The sequence below is a fragment of the Glycine max genome, chromosome 14, assembly GCF_000004515.6.
Source record: "Glycine max cultivar Williams 82 chromosome 14, Glycine_max_v4.0, whole genome shotgun sequence".
NCBI classification, from domain to species: domain Eukaryota; kingdom Viridiplantae; phylum Streptophyta; class Magnoliopsida; order Fabales; family Fabaceae; genus Glycine; species Glycine max.
This window is the reverse complement of record NC_038250.2, coordinates 3,886,189-3,898,091: the sequence shown is the minus strand read 5'-3', so window position 1 is coordinate 3,898,091 and position 11,903 is coordinate 3,886,189. Positions and strand designations below refer to the sequence as shown.

The following is an 11,903-nucleotide window of genomic DNA, read 5'->3' as shown; positions in this document are numbered from 1 at the left end:
TAATGAACCTTTATTTTTTGGAGAGGGAAGAAAAGGAAACAAAACACTAACGCAGTAAATCTTTATAATATAAAAGATAATTATGATTAGTCTAAAATGAAATTATTAATTAGATATAAATGAGGATGAAGTTAACTTCAATTATGGAGTACATTCTAATTTTTATAAACCAATTAAAAATTATTTATACTAAATTATGTGTCAACTATTAAGTCATTCACTTATTAAAATTAACTCCTTAAAAAATATTAACAATTTAATCCTAAAAATATAAAAAATTATTCTAGATTTAGAATTGAATATAAATTAAAATAATTTTGAATAAAAATTTTAAAATATTTAAACATAAATCATACTACTTTAAAATTAATTTTTCCAATATTCATCAAAACACACTTTCTTATCTGACACATTTTTATGCATGCATGACTATGGCCTATTATTTTGATCTTAACTTTAACCGTTTACTGACATTTTAATATTTAAATTTAATTATTATTTACTGTTATTTTAATAGTTAAACTTAATTACTTATTATTGTTTCGATTTTTAACAATACTTTTAAAATGAATATTTATTTAATTAAATAAATATATAAATTATTATAAATTTCTTAATATTATATTCAATTTATACAGATAAATAAAATATATAAATTATTATAAATTTCTTAATATTATATTCAATTTATACAGAATATTTAACCTAAAATTGACGTTATAAAATTAAGCTTGACTTTATCTTTTAAGTATTTTTATTTTTTAAAAACTATTTTTATTTTCAAAAGATTAAAATTTTAAAAATATGTTTAGTTTGATTTATTATTTTTTATTTTCATGAAATAAAAATATTGAAAATTTACGATATATTAATTTCTTGTCTTTTTGTATTTTTATATTTGTTTAAAATTATATTCATTATCACCACCGTAATTTTATTTTATTTCGAAATGAGGTTTCTGCTCTGAACTGAAAAAATGAGAATTTATTATTTTTATTTTCTGATTATTTTTTATTTTTATTTTCATTAAAAATATTTTTAAAAATCTAACCAAACATATTTTAAAAAAATAAAAATAAAAATCAACCAAATCAAACCGTCGTAAGTAATTTCAGAAGGAAGTTTTTCTTTTTCTAAAGTGGAATGAAGGAAGTGAATCAAAGTGGGTCCCAGTGGAAAAGTGCGTTGGATACGTAGCCAGTGAGGCGCGAAGAATGAGGCAACGCACCTTTCACTCTCACAGCAGACAACGTAAGATTTGGTGGTCCTGCGCTACGTCGGAACAATTGGAGAAAACCAATAGAAGAGTGACACGTGTCGAACGGACCCATTCCTCGAAATGTAAAGTTGAATCAGGTGATCTCGAGCAACAGTAAAAAAAATGAATGCAAGTGTAACTGCAATCTTTTGGCTAGGTCAAGAAACTTTATGACCCTACGATTACGATGGTGTGGACTCTACACTAGACTAGCTTCTTGCATCTGTCGCAGTTCTACATTGCCACGATTGGATTTTATTTTAATTTTATCCCAAGAAAAATATATTTTTTCAAATGGCCCAGTTGGGTTGTTAATATACGCTGAACTAAAAGTTTGTGGATGAGAATTTAGTTTATCCACATAATACATTTTTTTTTAAAGAAATGATAAACTTTAAATGTCATTAAATTTGAATTGAAAATTAATTTCATAATTGATTAAAAGATTGAAACTCCTAAAAATACTTTAAAATATCACTACATAAAATAAATGGTGAACACTTGCACTGTATTTGGATTCCTCAAATGCATCAAATTAAGTTATTGGAAGGTAAAATTTTCTAAAAATTAAAAAGCTAAGAGTAAAAACATGTAATTAAAGCCAATTGAAAAATAAGCATGTGGAGAATTTTATTTTTAGATAAATTCGGTACATGTTTAAAAATTAGGCAGAAAAATACTTTTGAAACAAAAAAACTTTTATACAAAAAGGATTAGAATCCTTATTTTTACTTTTATTTTATTTTTTATCTTATGAATTATATTGGAATACCTGTAATAACAATTTCAATTACAAACCCATCATGCACTTACTTGACTTAATTCAAAGTGCTTTAGCCGTACGTCTTGGTTTTTTTAGCTAAAGGGAAACTATAAAGTATAAATAGTGAATGATCTTTTTCTTCAGTGTTCATTCGAAGTTTGAAGTTAGATACTACTGTTACTGTTACTGTTACACGCGCACACACACACGGTCCACGGAAGTCAAATAGAAATTACAAAATTTCGTTTGAATAATTTTTATTCCTAACTTTTATAATTTCAATTCTTTATTAATTCGCTATTTAGTGGATGGTTGCAAACAGAGTCTATACTAAAAATAAATAGAAACCGACAGGGAGACTCGTATACGACAAGCAAATTAGCAGTTCACAATGGGTCAAGGAACCTGCTGATGCAAATTAATGAAACATTAAGGTCAAGTTAATTAGCAGCATTTTCAAGCAGGAGGTTAAATGTCACATTCACGAGTGTATAGTATTTTTCTATTATTTGCCATTAATTTATGTTACTAACAATTTATTTAAAGGGTTTAATCGTGATAGCGTAAAATTGTATTATATTATCACTAATCATGTATTATTCTTGAAATGATATGATTTTTAAAATAATTATTAAAGAAGTCGATAAATTTATTATACATTAATTTGTGATTAAATATCACTATAAAACAATTTTACACTATTATTATCTAATTTTCTAAAATTAAACACTCTAGGTTTCACTTGCAACAATGATATAAAATAGCTTTATAACCTACTATCTTTTGCCAATCCTAGCTAGAGATGCCTCTCTCACTCCAAAAGCAAGTGTACATTACATATTTACACTATCTGCCGACCCAAACCTAAGGGGAGCACCTAATCATTTTTAGTTCACTACTCACATTCATTCTAAATGTTGTTGCTATGTTGAAAAGGAGATAAAGATTGGTTGACATCTACAAGGGCGTGTATACACGTGCTAGAGGTAAATAAAAATAAATATTGTGAATGATGTGATGAAAAATACCAGACATAAAGATATAAGATATATGGTATATGCAAAGTTTAGGGGTATAACTGTACAAGAAAGTATCTTTGTTGCAAAAGAAGTTGATTTTCTACGAACTGCTTTATTTCCGGCTGTAAACACCTTTCTCGCCACATATTTTACAAACATTTCTTAGTTCCTCAGTCCTCACCTTTCCAGCCAGAAAACGTGGTTGCAATATTTATTTTTTTTGTTAGAAGGATTTTGAATGTTTTTATAAACATACTGATGCTCAAAGCAAAAAGAGTGTGTTTGTTCAGGTACACATTGAATGAGAGTAAAGGAAATGGAAATGAAAATGAAAATGAAAGAAATGAATATTTTTAACTACTTGAATTGGATCATCCAGTTGTCAATTCTTTTTTTTTTTTTTACTGAAAAAATAATTGTTCCCTTAAAATATTTCACATGATTGCTTGTATCACAAATAAGAGACTATTAGATTAATATACTTTTTTATTTTCCTCCAATTCAATATTGGGAAAAACACTTAATTCAAAACGAACCATAAATGAATTACCTATAATTTCTAACTTTTGGTAAGACGTTCTCAAATAGAATACCCATGATTCTCTTCCTCATAATATCCGATATTGAAATCCAGAAAGAAATTATGTAAAGAGATTTATTTTCATTCCCATCAGACAACCATCAAATAAGGTCAAACAAGGAATAAAATTCGACATAAGAATTTTCAATGTATCAAGCAAAGGTAGATATGGTCAAATAGTCAATGAAAAGTAGATATATATTCCACGCTTGAGGAAATTCCCTAGTCCATGCACTCGAGTAACTTGATAAGAAAATGTAGCAATAAACTAGACCCTACAATAATATTTTAAAAGTGTGTTTGAATTAATTTCTTTGGAAAGAAAAATAAATTTAAAGGTTTTTTATAATTTAAAATTAATTTATGTATAACTTAAAATTCACACATGCCGTGAGTAATGTTTAATTTGATTAATTACTATAGTATTGCTTAAGAAAATACTTTTAACAGGTAGATAATATTTTTCAGTGTAGCATTGCTCTTGCCAACCTAGTTGGAATCACATATACTTTGATCTAGTTTCTACATGTCGTCTTTTTGCTTAAAACAAATTTAATCAGCTGAAAAGAATTTGTTCACCTTTGACTATAAAGGAGGAAACCATTAATATCAATACCATGAAAATTACACTTAAAGTACCAGCCGGCTTCAACACACCAATATGCTTACCATTACGAAGGAGTAGCTTGTATGCAATAAACTTTGAATAACATTTAAACCAAAAGTAATGAACTTTGAATGACATACATGTAATGTAAATTGTAACCACAAACTTGAACTAGAATATGTGTATGATGAGTAGTAATAGTCATTGACTTTGAAGGCCTAGCCTGGTGGGGTCATGGAATTATAAAAGCTCCCGGCGGCGTCCTCAATGGTCAAACTTTGGCCTAGACATCCAAAGCCTTAGCAAAATCAACAACTTGGTCATAGCCAATCTTAGTGAAAGAGAAAGACATTCAATGTTCATGGAAAAGTGTCACCACTGAGAATATATAATAATACGAGTATATTTTGCAAGTATTTTCGATTAATCTTTCTGCACTAAAACTATTGATGTTTAAGGTTAATGCACATAGCTTAATAAATATGAATAGTACTAAGAAAATTTATATTTAGTCTAAAATGCCATCATTTAATATTTTTTTTTGAATATAATTATATTTTTGAGTAATTATAATTTTAGTTTAATATGTCATTTTCTTATGTCTAGTATGCTAAAAGGAAAAGTAAAAGAAAAAGTTTTAAGGTGTGTTTGGTTTGGTAAACGGAAACAACGGCCGACTACAGAAATGGGGGAAGGGAGTTTTGCGGGTGAGATTTTGATAGAAATTAAGTTACCAACATGTGGATCCGGTGTATTAATTTTTTTATTCACTAAACAACTTTATAATATTATTTTTACTCTATTTCTCTTCAAACAAACAACACAACATATATTTTATTTCTATTTTAATTTTTTAACAATATCTCTTCTATTTTCGTCTATTCTATTTTTCTCTTCTACATCAAACAAGATATGAAAAAAATAATAAACAAATAAAAAGAAGCAAGAGAAAAGCACATAACGAGTACAAACAAAATGGAGCGTGCTAACACTAGAGTCCAACCAATCAACGCTCTTGAAAATAGGCCCAACCAAATGGTCCATATTAGGCTAAGTTCAACAATCAAAGGGGTATCCCAAGTACAGTTTATAAATCAAGGAGGAGATTTTCAAATTAATTCAATGGGTAAAGCAGTTGCAAAATTCTTAGTTAAGAGGAATTTAAAACTGAAGTAGTTTCTATAACTACTTAAAAGACCATCAGCTTATAAAAGAAAACTTAAAATACCGTCAAATAAAAAAAATCTGAAAACGGACCAACGGTTTTAAATTATACATTATTTAGTTAATATATGCAATAATATATAACCTCGTGATTTCTTGAATGAGTCATGAAAATATTTACGTTGCGAATTTTTTTTGTAAAAGAAGCGTAAGCCAGCATTAATAAAATAGCAAACTGAAGCAAAAACTACATAGATTTTAGACATTCCCATCCAACACACAATAATCAAGTTATATATATATATATATATATATATATATATATATATATATATATATATATATATATATATATATATATATATATCCTTATGGAAGTTTTCAAATCACACTTGTTCTCTCTCACCTTTATATCCATTTTCGTGTCATAAAGTTATTTTTGAACACGTACAGTGCTTTTAATGGCAAGTAAAGTGACCACTCTTACTATACTAAATTCCTTATTAAAAAAGGATTTACCACTTAGCAGAAAACAAACCAAAACATCATTGCAACTTGAAATATGAACAATAAATATTCAAATAAGATTTTAGGCCAAATTCAACTGCACTGGAGAACAAATAATGCGCATCCATGACCTGGTACTTCTGCTGAGAACATATTATTTGTTCGTATGGTTCTTCCACTCCACATTTCATTTCCAGAACAAAGTATAAACTTTCTTCTACCTGGATACACTATAGCCAAGTCTATTATGCTTGCAGATATTGTTGTTTTCTCGTTACTCAGATTGAAAAATGCAACATAGGTCTCCCCTGAACGGAAGAAAAAGCAACAACATGGAGAATTAGAGGATAGTGCACTATAAGAAATCATGGTTAATTAACTGAGCCATGTTATTTTAGTTCATCTCAATTTTGTAGTAAAGAAATAAAGGATTAAATTAGAAAATAGAGAAATATCAAACCTTTTCTTCCAGTTGCAATCCAAGATCGAATCCGATTAGGATAACCTTCAGCTGCATGATTGGTGAAGTTGCACTATTAGATAACAACATAAATAAATTAGAAATAGCATTAATAATTCTGCATAGAGATAACTTTTTGGTACTAATTTTTACCTAGGACATGTTCTACTGTTGCACACATGCCAGAATGACCATTAACTAGAGTCCCATTAGATTTCAACTTCCATATCTGTTCAGATTGGATAGATGTCTGCTTTCTGCATCAGCAGCAATGTAATATGGTTTAGTACAAATAACAAGAACAAATCTAGACAAATAAATTGGAGAAATTAAGGTAAAGCGTGATTACGATGATGCCGTGGGGAGTTCTCTCTTGTGCACACAGAAAGGTTCCTCCTGATCATGCTTTGGACTCTTGTAACAAATTCTTTCAAGATCTTGGTAATATTTTTCACTAGACCATCCATATGCTTTTGGATCAGTGCATTCAGTGAGACCAAGGGAGTAAGTAAACTGTACTTTTGTGACATTGTGTCTTTTAGTCTTTACATCATTTAATCTTGTGATATGAGGAAACTATATAGCAAAAAAGGCAGGAACAAAACCAATCTCAGATTTAAGTAACATATGGTTACCAAAAGAAAAAGCAAGAACAAAGAGAAGTTTCACATGCCTCTTGATTATTTGAGCTAAAAGAGTTTATATCCAATATGGTAGGATTTGTGATAAGATTATAGGTCCATGCATCAATCTTCCGCAGATCCCCTCCATACATAATGGGAGACTTAGCCATACACCACAAAGTCATCTATGAGATGAGAGAAACTTCACTTAGAATCTATTAATTTACATGGGTATATGTCCTCTCCAATATATAGTAATGCAATTCAGTTGTGTGCTTGTGCATATGTACCTGAGTTCTTTGCTCATCTTGAGTAAGCCTAGTAAACCTGTATGGACCTTCATGAGCACCTATCGAGAAAAAAAACAGAAAAAAACATAAAAAGAAAGTTTTATTCTTTATATTCCTAAACATCTCAAATTCATACAAACTCGTTGCAATTATGTATATGTACGATGTATAAGGATGAAACTGAACAGATATTTTTCTTTTTTCTAATGATTTAGAAAGTAAAAGGCATACTTTTTTTGGTGAAAAAAAATAGAGAATATGGTGGCTACTCCATTCAGTGACTAAAGCAACACAAATCAAACATAAATTAAAACATTAGAAGCAAAGTGGTCTGAACCTTACCTACTGAACCAACCCCATTGGAACTCGGTAGTAAAATGGCATATTTTTTAAAAGTATTTTGCATTGGATGTAAATTGGGAACTGTTTAGAATACCTTAACTAGCTTGGCCCTAATAAATTAAGGAAAAAAGTAGTAATGCAGGGGCATTTAGGCTAACCTGGATCAGTTAGCCATCCAAATGGCAGCATGTCCAAATCAGGCCAAGATTTTCCCTTTAAACCTTTTCCTCCTATTAAATTAGATGCAGCAAAATCTCTGAAAGAGTGAAAGATAAATCAGAGATGTAGATAATTTGAAGGTAGAGTAGCAGAAGAAAGGTGGAAGGGCACATATTTTGATATCAAACATAGGAAGGATTTAATTAATGACCTTGCTATATTAAAATGAGCTAAGATTGCTGACCATTCATCCCAATCATCTCCTGTTACACGGTATGTGTTAACTAGATTACTAACCATCTTAGCCATTTGTGGTGTTGCACTGACTCCAGGAGACAGAGAAAGTGCAATGGGTTTGTTAAGTCCATTGAGAATCTACATAGATGGTAACTCAAATGATGACTAAGTTTTCCATGTCTTGCCTTTAAAATGAAAAGGACAGAAAGGGGTGTGAATTTTGCAGTATACCTCTGATACAGATGTTATTTCACCCAAATCCAAGTTATCACCAAATACACAGTCAAGTTTCACTGTAAGAAATCAAAGCGGAAAATTTATATAAATGTGTCAAAGCTGGAAGTAAAATACACACACAATTGCTTGTTGCTTATTTAAAACATTATGATTGAGGTCTAATGTAAGAAATGAATGTATTACATATTTTGCGATAGTACATGATAAGACGAATATATATTAGTAGTGTGAATACCAAAATCAACTCCCCATGAAGCATACAGCTCATAGATTGATCTTAAGAAGGCTTTTCCAGCTCCTGTTTTTGTATTTATAGCCATGAAACCGTTACTCATCCATTTACAAGGCCTTGATGGGATTCCTATGTCTCTTGCTTTCCAGACTCGACCAGATTCCATGTAAGGTTGTCCCTAGCAAGGTGCAAGAACAGAAAAATAAGTTCAAGAAAAATAACGGGTATGCAGTACACCAATAGCCTCTATTTCCTAGCAAATGTATACATTTCCTTGCTTCTTACCTATAGATAATAAACTCACTTTACAGCATGATTACTCTTATTATATTTTCTTCTTCTTGTAATTATTTTTTGAGTTATCATGTTATTGATGTAAAGTATTCATCTGCTTTATAAATGATTAATTTATGTCGGTAATTTATTGACCAACTTAAGTGAAGTATCTTTTTAACCATGTTTTTTTTTTACCAATAAGATTCAATCCCCAACCTTGCTTGAAGGATCTAAGCCTAATTCCGCTCAAACCAACATGTTACTAGTAATACATTTTTTAACTATATAAATTTCACCTTTATTTTTTTATTAAACTATATTGAAGGAATTAGAAGATGTACCGTTTGTGTATCAAGTATTGGTGTGTTGTTATTGAATGCCTGTGTACTGATTCCAGCCATAAGATGAATCCCAAACTTCAAACCCGTTCTATGTACTTTATTACCTACATCAGTGAACCCTCTCCCTCCTCTTGAAGAAGGCCATCTTTCAGGGTCAGGGAGCATTCGTCCCCATTTATCAATCACATCGAAACCAAGAGAATTTTTATCACCCTTTAGACTCCTATACCAGAGGTAATCCACAACAGCATACTGCATTGTTTCAAAGGAAATATTTTATGTATATGCATATATTTAATTACTAACATATTCAATAGCAGTAGTGCAATACAGTACCTGATATCCATGAGCAAGTAACTGCTGAGAAACTATATTAACATTCTGTAAGTATTCTTCTTCAGAAATTATCCAGTTAAAGCTATCATAGGAGTTCCAACCTCTTGGAGGCATGATAGCATTTTGTGTTGACACACTGATATCAACAATCATGAAGTCAAATATTCATTGTTTGCTTGCATAGTTGAATATATACCAATAAATTTCGTAAAAAGGATCTTACGAAATAGATATAAAGACTCAGAAATAACATCATGGTTGGTCAGTGTTTACGTATTTGTGTAATTCCTCTCATGACTAATGAGTAATTATAATGAACGACTAAATAACAGAACAAGGTTGCAACATAAAAAGAGGTGTCCAAAAGATCATGGAACTCCCTTTTTAGTTTATTTAAGATTTAAGATGACGGATTAATATTTTTCTCTCTACTCTAATTAATAGTCATATTTTTCAATAAAATTGCGTGAACTCACAAACCAATTAAACAAAGAGAGATTCCTATATCTAGCTAATTACTTTTTTCTTCATATACAATATTTATTTTTAATTTCATCTCTGAAAAAAAAAGGTCTATATGTATATAATTATTTTCAATTCCATCCTCACCGGTTGTTATTATAACATTGCTAGATTACTATGGAAATATAAGAAGCGAATTTTTTATAACATTTATTTTTATTTTAGTTACAATATTTTGTTGCGTTTTAACCCCAATAAAAGGTGTTTTGAAAATGGTTGTATGCATGTGAGTGTGTACTACTAAACAGATAATAAACTTGCCTAAACGAAGAAAAACGAAGATCATGAGAAAATAAAATGATTCCTTTAGTAGGAAATATATTTTATTTTCATTTCTATTTTTTTATTAAGAAGTATAAGAAACATGTCATTTTATTTTTTATTTTAAAAGATTTGTACAAAAAATAATCATAATGGTTTTCTGTCGTTTCTTTTACAAATTTTAATTTAAAAAAGTAATCTTATCTGCTCCTTTGTCATTACATAAGATAAAAGAAATAGTTTAAAGACTTAAATATATTTTTGTCCCTCGTATATATCTATTTTTGGAATTTGATTTCTAATAAATTTTTCTTTTAAATCGGGTCCCAAATATTTTAAAATTTTTGTCAAAAGATAGATATATATATCAGAGAACAAAAACATATTTAAATTTAGTTAAAATAAATTGATTAATTAAGTTCCTTTGCATAGAACAAAAACAACAATAACTAATTTTTTTTCTTTTCCAATAAACAAATAGTAAGAATAAACAGATTAAGTCCTCCTCAGTATAAAACAAAAACAAACTTGTTCAAAACTAAAAACATACCCATTTTTGCAATGTTTTTTCTAAGTCTTCAAGAAAACATATGCAGCTGAAAATCAATTATTGAAACCAAAAGCAAGAGAATATGATGCTGAAATACCTTCGAATTGCACAAAGACAAAGAAGGAAGCAAGCAGAGGTAACTGAGATGCACTTCATGGTTGCAGCTAACTCTATTCCAACCATCAATTATGATTCTTAACAGGGGATTCTAGTATATATAAACATTGCCTCAGCCTTTGTGCAAGCTAAATAAAAGTTCTTGTTCCTTATTTTGATTCATAACGTGTTTGTACTAGTTGTGGGCCCCGACTCACATACACCCCTACATTTTGAGTAACGAAGGAAGCATCAAGTCTATCTTGATTCAAGCTAGAGGACATGTAATTTTTTTTATAGACAGATCTTAAAATTTTAGCTATTTTTTTATGAATACGCATGCATGATAAGACAGACTAAGGAAGTGAATCAATGAGCTTTGTACTTTAATCTATTTTGGGCATGAAAAAGTTGGCATGGCCTTAATTTCTTTATCCCCACCTTAGTATACATGGAAATTTTATGCGACAAGAGAATTGCATTGGTTATGCTTTGGATCACTCAACATAAAGAAATTAGAAAGTGTTGGCAAATTTAAACGAATAACGACTTTCCACCTTTGATTCGTTAATTCGGATTATTCTCCACTTAAAATTACTTAGTATCAATTCTATTATTTGAAAAATTAAAAAATGACATTTTATGTAATGAGTTCTGCTATATGCTACGAAATCTTAAAGCACGAAATGCACGAAACACTGTTATAAACAGATCATGTGTAATTATCTTATAAGAAAATAAATTAAAATGTTAAAAAAATAAGTAAAACTGAAACAGAAATAATAATTGCTCCACCGAAATTCAAGTTGTGGACGTGTTGCAACAAGAAGGCTTACATTTTGCAATGGTTATTGGGTTTAAACGTGTTGTGCCTTTGATATCAAAATGGCTAATTATCTTCAAAAATAAAATAAAATTGGTACAATTCTTATCTTTGATATATAGTAGTACATTTGATGTCTTAGATATTAACAACCGCTGAGACGTTTGGAATTAAAATCATAGAAAATTTATGTGTTTAGTACGAATTTTTATTCGTACTC

At 29.4% G+C, this 11,903-nt stretch overlaps 1 protein-coding gene across 3 annotated transcripts; it reads right to left on the bottom strand.

Moving 5' to 3' along the window:
- Positions 1–5,793: 5,793 nt before the first annotated feature.
- LOC100801585 (alpha-galactosidase 2) lies at positions 5,794–11,019 on the bottom strand. Of its 3 annotated transcripts, none has more exons than XM_014766540.3 (13): positions 10,862–11,018; positions 9,432–9,567; positions 9,096–9,347; positions 8,482–8,656; positions 8,241–8,302; positions 7,984–8,147; positions 7,772–7,869; positions 7,272–7,330; positions 7,032–7,166; positions 6,708–6,934; positions 6,512–6,615; positions 6,359–6,409; positions 5,794–6,206 (listed from the first exon to the last, which is right to left on the bottom strand). In XM_014766540.3, the coding sequence occupies exons 1-13, from the start codon at positions 10,945–10,947 to the stop codon at positions 5,992–5,994; spliced, it is 1,764 nt and encodes a 587-aa protein (XP_014622026.1). In that variant the 5' UTR covers positions 10,948–11,018; the 3' UTR covers positions 5,794–5,991. The 3 variants fall into 3 exon arrangements, with proteins under 3 accessions (XP_014622026.1, XP_014622027.1, XP_006595834.1); XM_006595771.4 differs by having other exon boundaries at positions 6,141–6,206; positions 6,359–6,431; positions 10,862–11,019; XM_014766541.3 differs by lacking the exons at positions 7,772–7,869; positions 7,984–8,147; positions 8,241–8,302 and having other exon boundaries at positions 10,862–11,019.
- Between the last annotated feature and the right edge of the window lie 884 nt (positions 11,020–11,903).